The 23974-nt window shown below is 43.3% G+C and overlaps 2 protein-coding genes across 2 annotated transcripts in view; one reads left to right on the forward strand and one right to left on the reverse strand.

Moving 5' to 3' along the window:
- The window catches only part of RARRES1 (retinoic acid receptor responder 1), a 31463-nt gene extending 12103 nt beyond the window's left edge, over nt 1-19360 (forward strand). Inside the window, exons 2-6 of the mRNA XM_081065760.1 lie at nt 5053-5115; nt 7484-7667; nt 10446-10582; nt 17086-17148; nt 17231-19360. Of these exons, the coding sequence (XP_080921886.1) occupies nt 5053-5115; nt 7484-7667; nt 10446-10582; nt 17086-17148; nt 17231-17380 (597 nt within the window). The 3' untranslated portion in view covers nt 17381-19360. The remainder of the gene's footprint in view (nt 1-5052; nt 5116-7483; nt 7668-10445; nt 10583-17085; nt 17149-17230) is intronic.
- MFSD1 (major facilitator superfamily domain containing 1) overlaps nt 1-22188 on the reverse strand; it is a gene marked incomplete at its 3' end in the record, with an annotated part of 121051 nt that extends 98863 nt beyond the window's left edge. Inside the window, exon 1 of the mRNA XM_081065600.1 lies at nt 22038-22188. The remainder of the gene's footprint in view (nt 1-22037) is intronic.
- Between the last annotated feature and the right edge of the window lie 1786 nt (nt 22189-23974).

Raw genomic sequence — 23974 nt, forward strand, 5'->3', positions numbered from 1 at the left:
TACCATACACGTGCATGTACAGAAATAGCATAGTCTACACAAGGTTCAGTACTATCCACAGTTTCAGGCATCCACGAGGGTGTTGGAATGCATCTCCCTTTCTCCCTCAGATAAGGAGACTGACAATAATTAAAAAGAAATCTGTAGCAAAGAACTACTAATTCATTCCTTCAGGTTATACAGTCACATGGTCATTTGCTTTGTTGACTTTTTCTTTATATCAAGAGCTTTATTCTGCAAAATATTAGAACAATGTGCTGTGCCTCTGGCTGCCTTTTAAGAAAAGGATATGAAACTTCCTAATGTTTCACAGAGGGATGGTTTGGGCAGTGTGGGGATGAAAAGAACTAAATGCTGTCATCTGTTGTTGCAGGGACACTCCTTCCCTCAGGAAAGCCAGAAATGTGCCTCTCTTTTCCCTAGCACCAGGTTTGGCTCTTTCAAAAATGTCTCTTTAGCTATTTATTATTACTGTTTAAATAATAGCTTTGCACCATGTGGCTGCAGCAACCTGTGTGCAAGCCACGGAGAGAGGGCTGCCTGACCTTGAGTTTCTAGATTCTCAGCCACAAATAGGGAGGCAGTATACTGCACTCCTCAAATCTAATCTCACGGACAGTGAGATTAGACAAAGACACAAGTTTAAGAGATGAGGTGGGGACATCCAGCCGAGTTACTTTGGACTTAACATTTTTTAATGACTTCCTTTGTGAAAGCCCATTCCTGTGCCGGTTGGTCCAGGTAGGAAGCTGAGGAAACGACTCCTGGATTCAGGTCCATTAGCAATGCTTCCAAGCTCCCTCTGTGATGCTGGTGTGTTTATCCTCTTGTAATCCTCTTCAGTCACCCCACCCTCCCAGGGGTGACCACTAGGAAAAGACCTCATATGTATTCTTCTGTCTATAAGTATTCTTATAAAAGATATTGTTGGTTTGTGTGCAAATTTTTATAGCGTGGTGCAGAAGTGATTGCGTTTTAAAAGGTTAAAAATAATTGCAAAAACTGCAATGACTTTTTTTTGCACCAACCTATTAAAAAAAAGTTTGTAAATGGTATTTAGGCCATACGTTTTGTTGTTTCTGTTTTTATGCACAGAGTTTAGGGTCTATCTGTGTTGCCGTATGTGCGGCTAGTCTGCATAAGACTCCATAGCAGGCACCCCCCATTTACCTGCCCATCCCCCAGGGGTGTACATCCACCAGATTGCCTCCAACTTCCCAGCACACACACATGGCCTCAGGGAACGTCGTCCTGTGAGTGTCCTACACCTGCATCGCAGTGTCTCTGAATACACACCCAAAAGTGGGGTTGCTAGACGTAGGGCATATGTAAGCTTGATTTGACCCAGTGGGCCAGACTGCCCAGCCACCCTCATACCAGCCGTGCAGGAGCAGTTTTAAACTCCCAAACCCAGCCAACAATGGGCCTTATCCGCTTTCTGATTTATTGCCAGTCTAATAGTTGTCCAAGGACACCCCATTACTTCTTTAATTTGCATGTCTCCAATTACTCATGAGTAGGAGCACGTCTTCAGAGCTCTGTTAGCATAAAGATACGTGAAATGCTTAGCACAGTCTAGCACAGGCCCAAAAGGCTAGCTGTCGTTGTTCTGCAAATACAAGCACCATTTAAATGTGGTTGGTGTGATAATATTATCTTAACACAAAACTTGTATTCTAGTGATAATTTCTGATTTTGAATTATTGTTCATCGTTGCCTTCTAGTAGGACTCATTCATATCTGTCCACCATATACTTCTCTCCATTCTCACTGTTCCCACGTTGGTTCATCCACCTTGTCAACAAGCCTCCTACAATCTCAACATTCGCTCTGGAAACCTCCTCACTCCAACGAGAGGGATCTTTTCAAAATCCTTCCTTCCTGCCCACGACTTGCCATTTCTCTTAGGATGAAGCCCTCACCTTAGCCTTCAGGGGCCGCACCTGCCCACCGGGTCTGCTTCTCCCTGATGCCGGCTCCTGTCTTTCTGCCCTCTGGCCCCACTGGCTGCCTGTCTGGGGCCTCCAGTCCTGCCACCCCACTCTCCACAACTCCCAAAGTCAATTCCTTCTTAATTGTCAAGGTTCAGCTCAAATATCACTTCCCCATCCCGAGACTGAGCCAGTTCTCCCGTTCTTTTCACAGCCCTAAGTCACCCGCCACCCATAATCAAAGAGTCAATTCCAAAAGGATCTCAAGGATTTCAAGTCCCTCTCCCCCATCTCACTGCCCTGAGGGCAGGGCTGTGACTGCTTTGTCCCCTCCTCTCATGCTTCTAGCACAGGGTTCGGAAGACATAGATGCTCAACAAATCCTAGCGTGGATGTGGAACCACAGAGACCTTTTTATTGCAGAATAATTTTAACCAAAGTGAAACACAATCCTACAACAGCCGGAGACACTGTCCCAGATGAAGGCCCTGGCTGGTGCTGCTGCTTATCTCCAGAGACCCAGCAAAGCCGCCTCAGGGGACCTTGTGACTCAGAGGAAGGCAGAAAGGAGAGGCCTTTGTGGGAGATAAAAGGGCTGCATCTTGATAAATGATAAAATACAAACCAAAAATATAAAAATCTTACTTTGAACAAAATGTAGCTGCTTTTAAGAGTGTCTAATTAAAACAAAATGAGGAAATCAAATCAGTGAGAAAAACAACTCTTCAAAAGGACAGGCTCCATTCTGACCCAGCTCACAGGCTTTGTTACCGAGTTCTTTCCCTACAAAGAATGGGTATTGGCACCTTACCTAGCCTCCATGTGTTTCCAAAAAAACTGTTGTGTCAGATAATATCTTAAGAACTCTATTTAAAATAAGCATGACTGTATCACTAATTTTATCACTGTTTTTGTTGTTGACATAAGAAATGCCCAAACCTGTAGACTTTTTATAAGTTTATTTGAGCCAAACTGGAGACAATTGACTGGAAGCAAGATCTCAGATGCTCCAGAGAGTGACAGTTTGGCAGTTCCTTGTACGCATTTGGAATTAAGGAAGGAAAGTAAGGAAGGTTACCTGGAGGTGGGAAAAAGCAAGGCAGGGATTGGATTACAGGACTGTTAGCAAGATTATGTGCTTCCCCTGAGGGTGGTGATTTCAAAGGTGTGTTAACCTAGATGTGGAGCAACAATGGACAGGGCTTGCTAAAGGCAAAGATAAGCCTTTTAGTAAAAAGTTACATGACTACCCACCATGACCTGCCTAGCTAGAAATTTATGATCAGAGCACCCTGTGATGTTACTTTTCATAGCACCCCTTTTATCATCTCCATTTTGAATCCTCGTGGATAGCAAATAAACATGCCCCACTTTCATATTGACGTGAAGGGTGGTGGTCCTGGGGTGTACACCTTCCCTGGGAGATTGCATCGAATTTCATGGTTTCAACCACCACTTCTGCTGAATCTCCTTCTGTGCATCCAGCTGCCTCCTGGACGTCTCCGATGGCCCCCAGCACTAAAGATTGTACCTGCCAACTCTGCTCTCTCCTCTTCTCATGAACGGCCTCCCCACTGACCCCAGTCACCTGCATTCAGGGGCCCCGAATGGACATGAAGGGCAGACTTCTAGGTCCTGCATGCAGTAGGCAGGAGGGCCCTGGGGCTCGTGTGGCCAGCGATTCAAGGCTTAGAACCTGCTGGCAAGAGGGAGTGCTGCCTCCTGTGAGTATCAGTTGTCTGTGGGAGGCCGTGTGGCTGAGGCATCCCAGGCAGCAAGCCCACAGTACTGTGTATTCCTCTAACTTGGGCGTGGGTGGTGAAGGCACCAAACTTCAGGAGACAGAAGTGGAGGGGGAGCCTTGTCCAGCCCATCATACAGGTCGCACTTTATACCCTTCAACTGCTCATTGAGAGCTTCAAGAGTAAATCAAACTGGGTTAGGTTAGGGTCAGGGTCAGGGTCAGGGTGAGGGTCAGGGCTAGGACTAGGGTTAGGGTCAGGGTGAAGGTCAGAGTCAGGGCTAGGACTACGGTTAGGGTCAGGGTCAGAGTCAGGGATAGGGTCAGGGTTGGGTTCGGGGTCAGGGTCAGGGTCAGGGTTACGGTTAGGGTTAGGGTTATGGTCATGATCTCTTCATTGACCACCTGTTGGTAGACGCGGATCCAGGGAAAAATCCTGAGACTGAAAAGTCTATCTCCATTAGAAGAGAGCAGGGAAAGACTGGAGAAAGCGGCAGGCTAAACTGTCTGGCAATTAACAGAGGTTTTTAAGGGAAATTTATATACAAGGCAAATTTTGGGCAATAGCAAGACAAAGTGGATATCCTCCACGCTACTTGGCAGGTGATAAAAGAATTACATAGAACAGAGCAGGATGGAAATGGGTTCGGTGTGTGGCTCATCCCAGATAAGGGAAATTGCCTTACAGACTTGTCTGGGGGAGGGCAACAGCCTGTTCCAGGAAGCAGCAGAGGGGAGAGGTCAATCAGCCTTCTCTAAGGGGATTTACAGGAAGCCATTTCTGTTCTGGCCCAGATCTCGCTCTCGAGTCCGGCAGCGGTCACGTCGTGGAACACTCTCTCCTCCATATCACCTTCGTGAAAGTAGCCACTTCTGTCCTATCACTCTTTCTTCCCTCATCACCATCTGAAAACCCATTATTTATTACTGGGTACACCTTTGTTGCCAGATCCCCTATCCCACCGTGAGCGGCAAGAGGGAGAGCCCTGGTCGTCTCCGCACGGATGCAACCCAGTGCCCAGGACAGGATACGGAGAAGCACTGACGCACTGGGGAATAAAGGAACCTTCGTGAAAGTAGCCACTTCTGTCCTGTATACGCACGTCTATTTCTCATCCAGCTGCTCTCAAGAGTCAACGTCCAGCCTCAATACCACCATTTCTCTTTCTCAACCTCCCTCTTTGTCAACTAGCAGGCAAAATGGCACGATCAGACCAAAATATAAGATCCTTTCTCCTTCTATAAAAGCACTGATTTTATCCAGATATAAATGCTACAGCTGCCCTTTTTTTGTATGCCATGTTATCGCAAGAATGTGTTTCTTGGATATGAAGATGTTAGCAGACCTTCCTTGGCTAAGAGTCAGTTTCTGTGTTTCAGGTTAATTCAAAGAAGGAACGTAAAGTTGACCTGGTGTTCACCACAGAGCGTTATAACCCAGAGGTAAGCGGTCATAATTCACAAAGTCGCTTATAAGCAACTCACGTGAATTTACTTTATAAAAAGTGAGAATATTAATCTACAGTGACATGCAGGGGTTTTGTTTTTGTTTTTTCTGTTTTTGTTTTTTATTTGTTTTCAAGAACTGAAGAACAGAGCTAGGCAGGAGCTCAAGATTTCAATCCTTCAGCGTCATGGCCTTATGCAGGGTTGCATTTAAAACAGTTCACACAGCCATCACTCCCTCCTTCCTTTGCCCTGGGAGGGAATTTCACAGCTCCCTTTGGTATCCCTTCTTAGCACCTCTGAGTTCTTAGAATGACTCACTTTCAAATGCCAGCCTGTTTCTCTTCCTGTCGGCTGGTGACATTTCTCGTTAGCAGGCTGGCATAGCATGAAGCCAATTCCACAGGCTTCTGTACATAGAAGCATTCTGAAAAATAGAGCAGGACCAATGCATGCCATAGGCTTTACTGGTCTCTGCAATTCTTACTAAGCAGGCCATGGTGTGTGTTTCCTTTTCCCTGTTCTCAAGAAGAGAGTAAACAGAAAACTCATACAGAAATTAGAACCAGATGAGCTTCCATGTGCTAGGCGAAGCTGGGAGGCAGCAATGGGTGGAGTGGAGACCAGCCCAAATTCCCTGTGTGGTGTGGAGTCGACATGGCCAGAAGAGCAGGCAGCGTCCAGCATTACAGTGTGTCAGGGTGGCAGAGCTTTGGAGGGGAAGCCATGACCCCTGAGTCTGATGCTTCCAGAAGAGTGCTTCCCAGTATTTAGAAACAAGTCTGAACGAGACAACACTGTACTCTGACTTTGCTAATTAACCTAAGAATTAAAATTTTTCTTAAAGCGTGATTTCTAGTGTTGCCAACTGAAAGTGTTAAAGCTAAAAGGAAAACAATTACTAGATTATTTTGACCAACAAGATGTCTCTCTGAAGAGCACAGCTAGCTAATTGCAACATTCCATTTCAGGGCATGAGGAGAGTTCTTTCATCTCCAGACAACAGCTTTGATTCCTCAGAGCTGTTTTGGTGGGGAAGGAAAAGAAAACAAAAGGGAGCGATACCCGGTTCTTTTTCTTTTCTCTGGAAATGGCTGACATCAAAGGAGAACGTGTACCAGCCCTGCCTTCTGCCTTTGATAAGCCTCTTCTTGATGCTCCTTGCATCTCTTTCTCTGTGTGGCGCTGTTCATTAGGATTTTAGTGCCCCACTGGAATTTCCCCTTATTCAAAAGCAGCCCTCACAGGAGGAAAAGTTGCCTATTGGAAAGGCCTGTTTCAGTTTTTTGAGTTAATTCTAGAAATTGGTGTATTACACAAATCTAATTTTGATTACAGTTGTTTTCTTGTGGGTTCTTTCTTTCTTTCTTTCTTTCTTTCTTTCTTTCTTTCTTTCTTTCTTTCTTTCTTTCTTTCGGGGGTTGTTTTAATTGCGACTCCCCCCAATTTAAGAGATTGATGATACATGCATTTTCCTGGGGATATGTTCCCTGGCTTTTATTGTCAGGTAAAGGAATATGTGACCTTCGGGAGAAGCACTGTCCTAGCAATGAGTCCCACACCCGATGTCCACCTGAAGTATCCACTACCCAGCTCCAGATGTCTCTGGATTGGAAAATGAGGAGAAGTGAGCCCAGAATGCTCAGTCCATGCACACTTAGGTGTTAATGCAAACAAACATCCCTTGGTCACTCAGGTAGTTGAATTAGTCCCGTTCGGGTGAGCTCTGCCTCCACTTCTCTGGATTGGGTCTCAGCGTACAGAGGAGTTAGCAGAGGGCCAGGGCTTTGGCATCAGAGAGACATGAGCTCAAGTCCTGGCTTACCAGTTACTAGTGTGAAACATGGAGTAGACTCCTCTTTAAACTTCAGTGTCTTAATCTGCAGAATTGTAATAAGGAAACCAGACTCATAAGGCAGCAGCAGACGTTGTCATTTCGGTTAATAGGAACCAGTGTCATCTTTTGGTTCAAGTTGGCAAGCTCGAGGTCCAACTAAGCACTATGTTGGTCCACAATAGAGAGTAAAGTGCTAGAGGTCTGAGCCAAGCAGTACTCAAGAGACATCAATAGTGTTTCTTTGGAATAGGCCCAGCATTGTTTTATAATGACATCATCAGAAAGCAGGAGTTTAAATGACAGCAAAATGTGAAGGACTATTGTGTTCGGCTACGAGCACAAAAATCACTTTCTACCAAGCAAAGACCACGACATCTGTTGATGCCAGTGCCTATGTGTTATGTGCAAGGAAATTCTCAACCGTGTGTGTGTGTGTGTGTGTGTGTGTGTGTGTGTGTGTGTGTGTGTACTGGGGTGGGTGGGAGTAATAAGGCACCAATCCATTTAATTCCAAAATCTTTGTTTTAGGAAGGTGAGGAACGTTTGGGGAAATGTTCTGCTCGAGTGTTTTTCAGGAACGAGAAACCCCGACCGGCCATTAATGTCACTTGTACACGGTTTGTTGAGAAGAGCAAAAGACAACAAGAGGATTACCTGCTTTACAAGCACATGAAGCAACTGAAAACCCCCTTGGATGTAGTCAGCATACCTGGTAAGAACCAGTATCTGGAATTCCTATATTCAGGAACGTATGTAATCACTAAATCTTAAAAAGAAGGATCATTTAAATTTTTATGCCCCCCGCATGGCCCTTTAATCCTACTGTAGAATGTGGTACACCTCACTTTTTAAACCAAACTCCAAAGTATCGTTTTCCTGTCCTTTGCCTCCAGTATACTGTAGTACTGCGCCTCTGTAACTTCCCCGCTCCCCATCGCAGATGAGGGCAAGGCCAGAGGTGAATCTCTGAGGCATCGGTACAGGTCTTTGCAACAGGACATGCACACAGGGCTTCAGTTTTCTGGGCTGAGTCCAGAACCTGAGGTGACATTTCAGGTGGTGGCTTTGGACACTTGAGGTGACGAGACACCATGCAGGGCTTCCACTGTGCCCATATGGCTTTCTGCATGAGGATTGAGCGAGTTGACTGTCTCCGGGCTTTGCTGGGAGGCTGCAGTGGAGTCAAATTTATCTTGTTTTAGGTCAAGAGCTAATGGGCAGCGGTGCCATCTCTCATAAGAAACAAGCTCTGCCCCCTGAAGTGACCCAGCTGACGAGCAGCAGAGCTCATTTGTTCTGGCACTCAACAGAGTGTGTGGGCAGCAGCGGAGCGCGGCACTTACTGGCAAATCTGATTTGCAAAACCACACAAGTAGTCTCTGGACTTGCACTTGGGTATTAAGGTTGACATCTGACTGCCACAGCACTTCCAGTCCCACACTCTCACAGTTCACTGGTTTGCCCAGAGGTTGTGACAGGTCCCTGTGAACAGGGAGGACCTATGTCTCCATTCCATGCATCTGGGCCCCAGCAATTTATTGAGACTGAGTGTTCTTAAAAACCTGGGGGTGGACCACGGCTCCTTGCGTTTCTAACATTCAGAAGCTTGGGTAAGTCTCATTATAGTTCTCTGACAATTCCGATTAAATCCTGTTTCAAATAATTATGAAGAACAATTCAAAATCTTATGTGATAGAATTTGTTTATATTGAGCACTGCCTGAAATAAATGGGCTAATGATGAATATTAAAAATCTGCTGTTATTTAGGGATCTTTTTTGCTCCCCTTAAGCATTAAGGGAAATAGGGTTTTATATATTCTCCTTAAAACACAATTTTGGAAATTGTATGGGACCTCTTTGACTATTTGCCCCAGAATCACTAGGTTTTGGACACTTTGATAGCACAAGTTAACTGGAGCTTATCCGGTTAATAAATCCTAGGTGCCCACAAGGATCATTCTACAACAAATCTAACAATGTGACTACTATAAAGTTGCAAAACCAGTTTTGAATAGAGGGCACCTTTTCCTCAACAGACGTTCTCATGCCACTATTTAAATTCAGTGAAAACACGTAATGGTGCTATTCATAGCCTGGCTGTGAACATACAATTATCTACTTAAAACTGAAGAGGTTTAGTTTAAGATAAAGTGCATCAAAACTGTGGCGATATCCTTGGAGCACCCAGTTCAAATCTCAGCAGATTGTCCTCAATATTGTAGTTTCTCTACAAAGGTTAAGTGAGAAGATCTAATCCCTTTCAGGATATCCTTGCTCCACACTGTTTTCCCCCCAAAAAAGTAGTTGTCTGGTTTTTATTATGCGTAAAACTTTTACTCCTTCTAATGAATTCATAAACGTCTGATAGATAAGCCCAAGTATACTACATAGGAAGGAAACGACTGAGGACCTGGGAATAACCAGCTCGAGTCCCGTCGCCTGATTCCACAGCAGTGCCCTAGCACTGACACTTTCAAACGTCCTCACTATTCACCGTGTTTAGTGTGACTAATTTATCTTCTCACACGTCCATGAACAGTTACATAATAAATTAATTACGTGCTAAGATTTGAGTTCTTTAAAGTCACAAGAGGTCATCTATGAATCACTGTATCCTTACCTCTAGCAGTAGTTAATATTAAGTAGTAATATTAAGCAGGTTTTTAAAATTGCTTTTACAAGTGTTTGCTGAATTAAAAAGATTGCAGGTCCAAAAACAGTACCACACAAAAAGCCCACTTGATTTATTCATGTGCTCAAAACAAACAAAAAAAAATGATAGAGATGCTACAAATAGATTGCTTAGCTTTAAAGACAAAGATCACAGAAGGACAAAGCCATCTGGCAGACTGGCAACGACCATCACCTTGGCTGTGAACCCAAACCAGAGGTAATGTGGGGAAGATAACCGATACATGTTTCAATCAATCTAATTACAAAGTGCTTCTCAACTAGGGTTTCCAGGCAGGAATTCCCGCCCGTTCTCAGGAATTTTTTCGCTTTCCCGTTCCTGAATCCCGAGATGTAAACTGTTTTCTGTTCTCCACGATGAATCGTTACCACAAAGTGACGGCCGAGACTATCAACCACCTGGGTTCAAGGAGCCAATTTTCCCGATTTACCGGCCAACTTCTCTCAGGTTTTGGGAACAGGAAAGCAGGAAAAAAAAACCCTGAGAATGGGTGGGAATTCCTGCCTGGAAACCCTATTCTCAACTAACAAGATTTTAGATTAACTTTGAGTCTCATTATGGCTCTTACTTCACATGTATATAGTACAGTGAGAAGCCGTGAAATTGTTTTATAGCTTTACTTAGCAGGACAAGTTGAAGTCTGTGAATTTCCATATAACGCAGAAACATACAAATCGTGCTGAAGGTCTTGCTGTGAAAGAGCTGACTGATGTGACTAAGCTTAAGCCCGTATTTCATTACTGAAACTTCTGAAATTTTGTCCCCAACATGCCTTAATATTGTCGTTTTGCTCACAGACAGTCACGGGCACATTGATCCCTCTCTGAGACCCATCTGGGAGTTAGCTTTTCTTGGAGGCTCTTACGTGATGTGGGAAAAGACAACGCAGTTCTCACACTACTACATGGCACAGCTCAGCAGCCTGAAGCAGTGGGTAAGAAAAACTGAAGATTAACTCGTGCCACAAGAGATACAACCAAGGCAGTATGCTTAGACTAAATTAATGTGAATTTCTAATCTCATGGCAACAGTTTTCATTGCATTTCATTTTCCAATAAATATGTGAATGCCTGCAACGGGCCAGGTATTATATTAGGGACTGAGGACATAGCAGCGAACAAAAATCAAAAGGTAGCTATCCTGATGGAGATTCAGTCTAGTGAGAGAAGACAGACAGTGAACTAATAAACAAGTAAATACGTATTGAATGGTGGTAAGTGCTATGTAGAAAAATTAAGTAGGGAAAAGGGAATGCAGGACATTTTCAGAATTACTACTTACATAGTCTAAATAAGGCCTCTCTAATTTGATCAGAGATGACACTGCAACAGAGGCCTAAGGGAAGTGAGAGGGAGCCATGCTTCCACAAGGGAGGAGAATTTTAAGCAGAGGGAACTGAAGTGGCACAGTAGCTGCTGGGTTGGAGAAACAGCAGTGAGCTAGTGTGGCTGGAACAGTGACAAAGGGACTGTGCCAGGAGGTGATATCAAATGGAGGAGGCCAGTTATGTAAGGCCTGGAGGCCATTCAAAGGACCTCTGTCTTACTCATCAGAGGGTGTTTAGCAGAGGAGGGACATGGTCTGACTTACAATTGGCTCCCTCTGGCTGCTTTGCTGAGCACAGACTGTAGAGACGGGTGGAAGCAGGAAGACCAGTAAAGTATTGCAAGAACCTGGACCGTGGTAGTGGGGGAAGTGATGAGAAATGTTTGAACTCAGGATATACTTTGAAGATAGACTGATAGCATTAGCTGATGGGTTGGATATGGACAGCAGAGAATGAGAAAAGTCAAGGACAAGTCACAGGATTTTTTGGCACAGTCACAGTAACTGGAAAGGGAGATTTTATTTACTGATTGGGTAGGACTATCAGAGGAACTGATTTCGGGGGGGAATTAGCTTGGTTTGGGGCATACTAAATTCCATAACCAAGTGGAGAATTTATATAGTCTTCTGGATATGAGTCTCAAGTTCAGGGGAGAGGTCTGAGCTGACGTCATCACCATGTAGATGGTATTTAAAGCCACAGACTGGATGAGATCACAGAGAACGAGTGAGTTATGTAAGGACCGAGTCCTGGAACATTTCTAACTTTAGAGCTTGGCGGTATGAGAAGAGTGTTTCAAAGATGAGGATGTGTAGATTGTGTCAATGCTGCTGGAGAGGCGAGGGACGTGAGGACTGAACACCGGCCATTCGACTGAGGCAGCTGCAAGTCAAGGGAGAGCTTATCAACGGCTCTCTCTCCGGCACAATGTGGGCAAAGCCTGAGCGGAGGAGGTTCAGGAGAGAACGGGAGGAGAGGAAGTTGACCCTCCATCTCTTTAAAAAGAATAACTGGCTATATAGGGGAGTAGAAGAAAGGGAGTGGGCAATAGCTGGAGGATGGGTAAGCATTGGGTTGGAAGGCTTGTTTACTGCTGTCTTCTTAGGTTGGGAGATTTAATAGCATATTTATATGTTGATGAGGACAAATCCAGTAGAGAGAGTTAGAGTACCGACTTGTAGGAAAGAGAAGGAAGACTTGTTGGAGTGAGTGTGCCCTAGGCTAGAGGGGATAAGAGCCATCCCAGAGATGAGCTTAGACGGGAGAGTTGACCTGGAGGGCAGGCAGAGGAGAGAGGCCCAGACGCTGGTAGGAGGGTGGACACGGCTGTCGCTTGTGGAAGTTCTATTCTAACTGCCTCTGTCTTCTCAGTGAAAAAGGAGGCCAAGTCATCAGCTGAGAGTAAGGCTGTGTTGGGAGTGTGCAGACGTGAACATCACACAGCACTACAGGCCCCTCAAAGTCTGTGGTCCTGATTTAGAGGACCAGTCACTCTGTGTGATGTGGGTTCGCAGCAGGCAAGTGTGATGGAGAGAGAGGGGGCCATTTCCAGAGCAAACAAATCCACTCTTCTGAGAGAGGCGAGCTAAGCCAACCGTAGGCACAAATTCCTAAAAACCATCTTCTTCACGGACGTGAGAAGCAGTGGGCTCACCCCTGGATGATCTCCTGTGAGCACCTTCTGAGTGTGAGGACTCACTCAGCATCGTCAGCATTATCGTGTTTCCCCGAAAATAAGGCCTACCCCGAAAATAAGCCCCAGTTAAGATCGTTAGCCAGACGGACGCATTTAGTACATTATGATGATGTTCCAGAAGAAGATGACATGACTGTATTTGAGTAAATGTAGATTGTTGTACAGGAAAAAATAAGACATCCCCTGAAAATAAGCCCTAATGCATCTTTTCGAGCAAAAATTAGTATCAGACCCGGTCTTACTTTTGGGGAAATAAGGTAGTCATGCCCAAAATACTTCGGTGTGCTTTCTAGAGGCCACTTGGAAAATGGACAAGACGTAGTTTTTCTCTTTACTGATCAAAATGAACACATTTCTTCCCCTTTATAGTGTGCTTTTTAATATAATTTTAATAGAAATTACCATTTCATTGATAGTTGCTATTTAACTAGATCAAACTTCCATCTTCTCTCTCATCTACCAAGATGATCATATCCTCAATATGATCCTTAACTGAGTCCTTACCTTAACTGAGAAGTCACGGGAAATTTTTCTTATTTATGGTATAGAAAATGGTGTCAAGATCATTTAGAACTAATTATAATGAATATGAGACAAACACTCAATAGGAACAGGTCACCAGACACAACAGAGAAAAAATTAGGATCTTTTAACATGTGTTTTCCTCTCTTTGGCAGTTGTAGACGACACATTACCAAACTAACCACCAGGACATACAGTTCAGCAACAGAAGCCCCGTTTATCTCTCCTTCTAGCCAGTGTATCATCTGTCCGTTCATCTCTCTCAACCAACTGCAAGTGGGAACCGTAGGGACAAATGTAACCGTGGAGTTACGAAAACAAAAACGCTGACTGATCAGAAACAATGTCCCTGATTAGGAGTTTTAGATTTTTTTTTTTTTTTTTAACCTGTGGGGTTTGGATTTTAGATAAATGAATGAATGTGCAGCTGACTTGCTGGGTCACCCATAGCAAATCACCCATTAATCTCTTAGGGTCTAATAAATGGGGCTCAACAAATTTATGGAAGTCCTTGAAACTAACCTAAATCTAAGTCACGGCAGCAACTGGGAAACTTGGTTTCCAGGTTGATACGCATTTCAGCTTAGAGTTCTCTTAAAGAAAAGCATGCACATATTGTATCCACATAGATTTTCTAATTTGGCTATTGGGTGGCCACTAAAGATTCCCATAATCTTTCAGCAAAAGAAGCAACATGGCAACAAGCACAACAAGCAACACTTTTTAAAAGGTCACTAAAATCCAGGCAGCATCCTGGGACACTAGAAGCAGGACGGGAGGGCTGACAATGCCAGACTGCCCAGCTCAGAAGCAGAAGCGACTGGAGGTGCGCTGTGGCACAAGGTAGCTCAGGAAAGTACAGGGCTTAGAGTTTTTGCAGAGGCTTTCTGGGTGTGCGTTCCTATCTTTACACTCAGGGTTAAACCCGCCTTTTAACGCAACTATGTAAGGAAGTGCAGGCATATAAACTCACAGCCCCAAAAGAACAAAGCTTGAGAGAAGAGTGGGCTAGGAAAGAAAGCACTGAATACAAACATAAAATAAGACCCATCTTACCGGCACAATTACGGCTTTAGAAACAAAGAACAGATGTCATTCCCAAACCATAAGGAGCAAGCCAAGGGCAGGAGAGACACTTGCTGGCTAGAGAAAAAGAAATGGTTAAGGGCTTTCCCTACACCCTCAGCCTTTCATACTAATTGAGAAAAGTAAAACTGAGTGTTGTTCCAGCTCTTATCAGTCGATAACACCGCAGCTGTCTAACCTGCAGCAGCACATCATCAATCCTATCCTAACTAGAAGCCCCCATGGCCAAGGTACATGACAGAAACCATCTCCTCTGTCTCATTTTTTCAGCGAAATCTATTTTCATAGCATATGTCAATAACCTAAGCTTACTCTCTACTAAAACCACACAGGTTCTGCTAAGGATCACTCTCTCTCTTTTGGGGGGAAGGGGAGTAGGGAAGGGGCAACAAGTAAGTAAAAGGGGACAAACAAAACACTTCCGGTATGTCTCTCCGAAGATTACAGTGCTGAGTTACCAGAAAAATGTAACAGTGAATTGTCATCAATTTGGACTATAAGGATTTGGCGTTTGTGATGATTTGAATAGAAGCCAAGGAGATTATTTCTGAATAATATTCAAAATAATGATTTCTTGGCAGACCTCAACTTGGTGAGGTCTGTCTGGAATACCTTGGCAGGCTGGGATGTGCAATGTCCCCTCTGTAGTTCTTTAGTAAGCCCTGCTTTTTCTTTGGGTTTAAGGGTGCTTTCTCCTGGAGGAGGAAGAATCCATAAAAACAGAAATGTGAGTCTGCTTCAATCACTTTACTGAAGAAGAACTTCATTAAATGGAACAGGGTTTTATAATAATTCAAATTTTTATATTAAAGAATGGGTGACACTGTGTATTTAGAATAGTTTGTCAAATGTAGTTGGAATCCCATCATTTGTTTCAAGCTTGCCCCCTTTTTTGCCCCAAATCTGGAGACCGCCATGATCTCCTTCAGAAAGGCTACTTTCAACAACAGTAAGAAGGCATTGACCTGAAAAAGCACTGTAAGTTTATAAGTAAAACTAGTTTTTAAATTATAACAATACATGGTTAAGTCAGGCCTTGAGAAACAGTGCAGATAACACGGAAGTCTGAGATAAAAATCACACAACTCAGCAGCCTGCTGAGAACCATTTCCTTCCAAGGTCAAGATAGTCACCAAATGAGGGTTCAGCAAGGCTGAAAACACCCCCAAAGCCAGCAATGTCCGGTTGATCATCGGGGCCTCTGGAAATTGTTCGTTTATGAAAGAGACACTGAATTTTCTGTCATGAATTCTCTGACTTTGCAGGCAGCTTGTGCCACAGATATTTGCTTTGAACATTTCACACATACACTGCCAGACAGGAGGGAAACTTACCCAATGATGCAGACACCACAGAAAGTCAGTCAATTTCTGATCTACCCAGGTCCTCGCTTGTATCTTCTCCCTCCAGCACCCTCCCCACCTGCTGGAAATTTCATGGCTGGTAAAAGTCTCCATCAATGGAAACCAATGGGAGACAAAACTTAAGTTCTTTTGCTTGTCTTTGCTTTTTTATATTCTTTAATAGTCTCAATAAAAACCTGGTAGAGTAAAATTATCATCTAAGTTGAGTTTATTTTTTTTATTTCTTCTCTTCCATTTTTACTAGTAAGGGATAAGCACCTTTGCCCACCATGCCACCTCCGCCCCCCGCAAAATAAAAGAAACAACCCAGGAAGTGTCGAACACAAAATAGGAAATTGGTATAGATGCTAGTAAAACTTAGAGGAATCAGGTGAATGAGAGGTGAGGAAGACTGCTGGCCTCCCTATACATACCCAGGCACTGGTGTTAGAGGCAGTGTGGGAAGGAAGGAAGAATGTGGGCGGTGGAGTCAGGAGATCCAGGTTGGAATCCCCACTTGTCACTTACTTGCTGTATACTTGTTACCTCCCCTATAGAACCAGGCTCATAATACACACTCTTGCGAGGCAGTCAGGAGCATTACATGAAGACATGTATAAAGTACTTAGCACAGAACCTGGCCTACGGTGGCATTCTAGAAGTCCTGGTTGCCCTGCCCCTTGTCTTACTGCCTGGCATACCAGTGCTACCATATCAACTTGAGGTGCATATACAGTATTGCGTTCCTAAGCCTGTCAAAAGATTCTCCCTGTCCCCACTGACCTTAGCCTCCATCAAAACCCACAAACATGGGCCGGCCATGTGGCTCAGGTGGTTGGAGCACTCCGCTCCTATCACTGAGGTCGCTGGCTGGATTCCCACATGACCCAGTGAGCTGTGCCCTCTACAGCTAAGATTGTGAACAACAGCTCTCCCTGGAGCTGGGCTGCCATGAGCAGCCAGAGGTTGGCGTGTGCTGCTGTGGGCTACCGTGTGCCGCCATGAATGGCTGGGAGATATTGCGGCTGGCAGCCAGCTAGAGCTGCCGTGAATTTCTGTGAGCACAGACTGCCTCAGCCAGGGGAAGCACAAGGCTCATGATACCATCATGGGCCAGGGAGCTGCGCCCTACACAACTAGACTGAGAAACAACGAGCTTGAACCGGAGTGGTGGGGGTAGGCGGAAGAAAGGGGGAAACAAAAAACAACCCACAAACATTAGAGAGAAAAAGTGATAGACATTAAGGAGATTTTCATATACCTCAGCGATAAAACAACAACAAGTGAGTTCCATATCTTGATGCAGGATACTGCCAAAGGGAAATGAGGCTAAAATGAAAGAGGCAGCAGGAGATTCAAGGCATCCATTCAACACAAAAATTTATATAAGATAAGCCTTCCAAATTCTGAGCTAATATAAACCTACCCTGTTTATTACACTCACTCTTTTTTTCTTTCTCTAGAAAACAAATGACAACGCAATTGATTTTGATTATACTGTTCTGCTCCATGAATTCCCAACACAGGTAAAACACAAAATTATATATAGAATTGTTTTTAACAGAAGTTTTTGCATATCATAATGTTTTTGAACTCTTTATTTCCTAGGAAATCATTCCCTGTCGTATTCACTTGGTCTGGTACCCTGGCAAACCACTTAAAGTAAAGTACCACTGTCATGGGCTGCAGACACCAGAAGAAGCCTCTGGAATTGAAGAAGGATCAGCTGTGGCACCGACAGAGATTAGTAATTTCTGAACAGAAAAAAAGTCTGCTTATCCGAAATTCTAAACAAAATGACTGTACTAAGTAGCCTAAATCAGTATCCTACTAAAATAGCTAAGGTATAAGGCATTTTAATAATTTGGGAAAGCCTATGATACTCAAAAATTAAAAGATGTCAAGATTTTAAAAAGATAATATATTTCAATGAAAGCAAATTTGTAGGAAAAATATTGTCTGTTTAAAAGGAATTTTACTATTTTTTATGATTTCAAGCAAGTATTCTTTTTTAACTGATAGCTACTTTTAAATAAATGTTTATATTTCTAAATAAAACGTTTAAATGTGCTTGTAGAGATTTATCTATGTAGGCAAAATTTGTGCTAATCTGGAATTAAATGAATTCTGAATATTGCTTAATTCATATTTCACAAATAAAAATATAGAGTGTCTCACAGATAAAACTGAGTGTCTTCAAACATGTATTAAATGTAACAGTGATATAACTGAAAGTAAGTATAACAAGTGTTTACAGTTTTCATTTATAAGGACAACATGTACCCAGTGCTGGCCTAAGTAGTCCATAAAAGCAAACACAGTATGTATTGTAATCAGATTCAGTGTGGTACCTCCCCAAGGCAGGAAGAATTGATCTAGAAGTATGGCCATCACTTGCTCTGAAAATTAGTATCGTTTAATGGAACACATATCCATGTCTAAAAACCTTTAGCCAGGTTCCTTGGCCAATAATTGGTTAGGAAGCATCAGCCTTAAAATATACCAAAATATTACTTTTAAGTCTGCACGATTAGAAAATTGGGAAAATTTACACCAAAGAGAAAAAATTTAAAGATGTGGATTCTTACAAAATAAAAATAAGATGGATGATACTGTTACTTTTTAGTAGATCTAGTTTATATATTTTTTCTATTAAAACCCCAACCCTTTGCATTCATCTTTACAACATCCACTTGATTTAAAGAACTGTAAGGATTCTGAAGCACTGGAAACAATCGTTTAAGAAAACATCAGATCTCCCACCTATGTGATAACACAGAAAAAATACTTTTTCTAAAAGATCAATCTACAATGATTCAATCATGCCAAAACCAAATGATAAACTCTCTCTAACTGAAGTTCCCTAAATAATCTTCAAAGAAGGTCCCAAGAGCATTATAATAACATATTCAATGACCTGTGATCTTTAATCACTCTTTTAGTATCCCATTAAGTGCTAGAAAGGGGTTGCAGCTTGTGAGTCTTACTTAGCCTCATAAAAGCATTTTTATTAGTGAGATTAGACTCAGAAATAGAGGTCTCTAAGGTAATCTTCTAACAGATTTATTTCAGTATAAGAGATTATGAAGGGGGAAGTCTACACATACAGCCAACATACAAACACAATTACCTAACTTATGAATTTACAAAACCCACAAAAGCTAAACCAACTACAAATTTCTCAATATCACTATTAGAATATCTTTTCTAGCACAAACTCTAAAATTGCTGATTTGATTTTACTACTACTGATTTTGCTAGCTAACAGCAGAGAGAAAATTACTTCACGTTCCTTGACATAAAATGAGAAACTCTAAATTCCCTCTTTTCATTAAGCGCCTATATCTTCTGAATCACTCTGAGCCAAGAAGTTATATACAGCATCACTCCTGGTCTCTTTAGAACTTCCAGAATTTTAAGACAGACGAAATAGTACCAGGATTTTGTCTACCTTCCTTTTGATTCTACTGTTTCATTTTTCCTGTCTGAATTACGAGCTGTTAGAAGTTAAATTCTTCTGAAAGTCATTTGGAAGTTTCTGTATTTGCCCTTGAACAATAGTCTTTCATAACATACAAGTTTATTACATCAATTTTTCTCAGAACCTGTTCTGTGATTTTTCTTAGCTTTCAAAGTGCTACAATTACCTAACATGCTGCCTGGTACTCATTTGAATGGATAAATGAATGAAAGCTCACAATAAATTGCCTTGAATACAATTAACTATTTCGATAATGCACTCCAGTGTTATTTATTTGAAGTCACTTTAAGCAGCAATTAAAGCTCTAATTCAATCATTTATAGTTACTTAGCAGTGCAAACAGCTGTCTTCTACAAAGGAATGTACTCCTACATGTCACAATTTACTACTACCTGGTGGCTGCCTAGTTTTATTGCCATCAATTTTAAGGCTCATCCAGATGTCAAAAAAATTAAAATAAGAAAAAATCCTAAAACTTTCGAGTTTATTACATTTTAGTGATTTCACAACTAAACAATCTGAGAGTGAGCAAGGAGGAAAGTGGTAACAAAAAATTGACTGTATGGGGGCCAGTCCAGTGGCTGAGGTGGTTGGAGCGCGTGCTCCTAACTAGGAAGTCGCTGGTTCTATTCCCACATGGGCCAGTGAGCTGCGCCCTCTACAGCTAAGATTGTGAACAACAGCTCCAGGGGGCCTCGGGTGAGCAGCTGGAGGTTGTGGGCTGCTGCGGGCTGCTGTGCGCTGCCATGAGCGGCTGGGGAGCTGTCCTAAACAACTAGACTAAGAAACGAGGGCTTGAACTGGGGGAGGTGCGGAAAAAGGGGGAAAAATTGACTGTATTTCTTCAAAGGTAGTTATCAAACTAAGAACCATTAGCCCAAACTCCACACAAAAGAATATTAATAGCACACACCTGAATAAACCTTCCATTTCACGTGTTGAGGTGCAGGCACTACTGCCGTGGTCTTGCACCTGTACATTATAATCACGTGGAGAATTTTTGATCTTGATCCAGAGAATCGGAATATCTAGGGGTTGGCCTCGGTGTTTCTTTTTAAAGCTCCCCAGGTGATTAATTTAACAGTGTGGCCACGGCTGGTAATCAGGGCAACGCTGCCAACGGCTGCTACCATTTTCCAACACAAGTCATACTGTCTTTCTTTAAATTAGCCAACAATTATCCCTCAAAATAGAGTATAAAAAAATCCTCATTTATGAATAGTCTCATTAATTTCTTTCTCGTTACAGACTTTGGCGGTACATGCTCTCTACCACCTATAAGCAAACTAATGACTTAGCAAGAGATGTGGGACTGGTCCCGGGTCTGTCCCGATGTTATCCTACTCTAGTTACTCCCACCAACCGGGCCTGTGTCGTTGCCTATAAAATGTTGGTGTTGTGTTAACTCTCTAGGCACTTTTCTGACACTATATCCTTATAACGACAATTTTAACAAGTTAAAGCATCAAAATTTATCTTACTTCTAATATTTCTGACTGCTGGTAATAGCCAGAAGAACTATACTAAATTCTAAATTATATTTCCTCATCAGGAACAATATTCTAAATCATTGCAAATAGCATACTGATGAAATGCCAACGCAATATTTTTCAGGCTTGATGCTATTGTAGCACCAGACATATTTACGGGGAAAATGCACTTGGGATGATGAATAATTGTAACTAAATTATCAATTGAACCGAATACATTATGTGGTCTTGGTCAAGTTATTCACCTTCTCTGTGCTTTTGCTTCCTCTATTACAGAATGGACATTACCTACTTTCATAGGGTTGAGAAAACTAAACTAGATAGTGCATTTAAAGCACTTTGCAAATGCCTTGAAAATGTACTCAATACTTCTAAAAAATCTTTTTTTCTTGAAACCTTAAGTTATAAAGGCAATCTATAAATCAAGAAAAGCAAAGGAATTTAAAATAGGTATTTGGTTTCTATTGTTCACTAAAGAAAAGAATTAGGATATCTACCACATCAGATGATTTTTGAATGAAGCAATTCTGAACATTATGGTAGAACTGCCAAGGAGTCCAGCTCATTCTAAAAACAAAAGCTTAACATTTGTTCTTTCACAATCTCAGTGAATACAATACATGATAAATTCCAACAGACTCAAATTCAACCAGCATCTAGTAGTTGCAGGAAACAGACTAGGCAGGAACTCTAAAAATTATGTTGTATTATTTAGAGCTGCAGAAACATAGATGAACATAGACAAGAATAGCACATGCAAGAATCTATTTCTCAACTCACAGGTCCACAAGAAAGTAACATTTAAACTCCTGAAAACAGGCAGCTACAAATTTGCGGAAGCAAACTGAAGCAATCAACTCTATATAAAACAGCTAGAGATTTAGCTGGCATTTTAAATTTCTAGCTGTTTTATATAGAGCTGATTGCAATGAAGAACCTGAAAAATGTTCTCTATTAAGATTGTATGCAATCCTCACTTTAAAAAGTCCTGCCTATTAAAAGCTGACTCCAGAGAGATCCAAGATGGCAGAGTAGATCAACACTGTGCCTGCGTCCTTCCGTGAACACATTTAATATTACAACTAAATTATAGAACAATCTGAAGTCTACCTGAACAGAAGTCCTATTACTAAAAATATAAAGAAGCCATGTCGAGACCGGTAGGAGGGGCGGAGACATGGAACAGGACCCAAACCTCCGCGTGGCGGTGGAGAATCAGGACAGGTATCTCAGGTGCTGAGGTTCCCCTCGCCAGGAGCGAGGGGCCCAGGCCCGCATACCAGGTTCCCCAGCCCAGAATGCTGGTGCTGGGAAGAGAAGCCCGCACATCTGGCTATGAGAAACAGTGGGGATTCCGACAGTCCGGGCGGGACAGAGGCTGTGGGAAACCCAGATGTCCTCTTAAATGGCCCGCACTCAGACTCACTGGCTCACAGGCACTCACCTTGGGCTCCGGTGGAGGGACATGACTCGAGAGGCGTGAGAGACACATGGTGGGGGTGGGTGGTGGGAGGGGGGCCAACTGAGGTGAGTGGCTTCAGGCGACTCCTGGAGGGCAGTTGACATTTTTCCTGTGAGCGGTCTTCCTCCCGGGCAGCTGGCAGGTGGGCGTCACCTTTGTGTTGATCCCACCCCCTCCGCTTACGGCAAAACCTGAATCTGATTGGTCTGTGAGCTGTGTTGCTCCGCCCTGCTGAGTAATGGGGCCCCACCCCACCCAACTCCCCCAGCCGGAGCCACTTTCTCCTTGATCAGCCAGCCCCACCTGCATTGCACTCTTTCTTGGCAAACTACTGGAGCAGACTGGCAGGACCCTGGTGAGCAGGAACTGGCCTCCGTGTGCTGAGACTATTGCTGGTAGCTCCAGGCTCAGCACTGGCACCAAACAGGAATTTACATTAACCTGGAAACCAACCCTCTTCCCACTCTAGTGACTCTGAGAGCCTGCCTCACCCAACCTGCATACTGCAAGAGGCTCTATCAGTGGCTGAACCTTAAGGGATCTGGCACGTGGCAGCAGGCCTCGGAGTGTCCTGGCTATTTGTGGAGCTACCCCAGGCCTGGCACTGGTGGCAAACATCCTTGGTTTACAGTGTGGCCTCTCCCACGTGTCTCCAGGTTTAGCACTGGCAGTGAACAACTGCAGATTACTTTGTAGCTCCTACCAGGAATTCCCTGAACAGTCATCCGCATTGGGTAACCTGGGCCTGCACTGGAGGCCCTGCCAGGAGGCCCCAGAACCAACATACTTGGAGGTTAGCTTCAGACCACAGCAGAGCACTGCCCAATTAGCCTCACGAGAGGCACCTACAACAGGTACCAGAGCCCACTGCTGTGAATCCCACTCAGTCGGGTAAGGCCCCTGCGCAGCAGCCCATAAGCTGCGGACATGGCCAAACCCCACAGCCAGTCAGCCTGAGGGTCAGTCCCACTCACTGATGCCAACAGCAATCAAGGCTCAACTATAACAGGAGGACACACACAATCCACCCAAGGGACACTCCTGGAGCACCTGGAGCAGGTAACCAAGGAGACCCTGCCATGGGGCCCTGGGCACCTACTACGTTAGGCCACCTGGCCAAGACTGGGAGACAGAGCAGATCTACCTAATACGTAGAAACAAACACAGAGAGGCAGCCAAAATGAGGAAACAAAGAAATGTGTCCCAAATGAAAGAACAGGAGAAAAATCCAGAAAAAGAACCAAAATGAAATGGAGGTAAGCAACCTACCAGAGACAGAGTTCAAAACAATGATTATAAGGATGTTCAAGGAACTTAGTAACAACTGCATCAAAGAGATAACAAGCATAAAAAAGGATGTAGAAACCATAAAAAAGAACTTGCCGGAAGTGAAGAACAGTAACTTGTAAGAAGAATGCACTATAAGGAATCACCAGCAGACTACATGCATGAAGCAGAGGACTGAATCAGCTATTTGGAAGACAAGGAAGCAGAAAACACCCAATCAGGACAGCAAAAAGATAAAAGAATCCCCCAAAATGAGCATAGCTTCACAGACCTCTGAGACAACACCAAGAGTAACAACATTCTCATCATAGGGAGAACCAGAAGAAGAGAGAAAGCAAGGGATTGAGAATCTAATTGAAGAAATGACTGAAAACTTTCCTAACCTGGTGAAAGAAACAGACATACAAGTCCAGGAAGTGCACAGAATCCCAAACAAGAGACTCTGTTTGGGAGAGTCCAGGAAGTGTACAAAAGAACCCAAACAGGCTCATGCCAAGACACATTACAATTAAAATGGCAAAGGTTAAAGACAAAGAGAGAATCCTAAAAGCAGCAAGAGAAAGGCACCTAGTAACTTGTAAGGGAGCTTCCATAAGACTGTCAGTTGATTTCTCAACAGAAACTTTGCAGGC

Source organism: Rhinolophus hipposideros (assembly GCF_964194185.1).
Source record: "Rhinolophus hipposideros genome assembly, chromosome: 2".
Lineage (NCBI taxonomy): Eukaryota > Metazoa > Chordata > Mammalia > Chiroptera > Rhinolophidae > Rhinolophus > Rhinolophus hipposideros.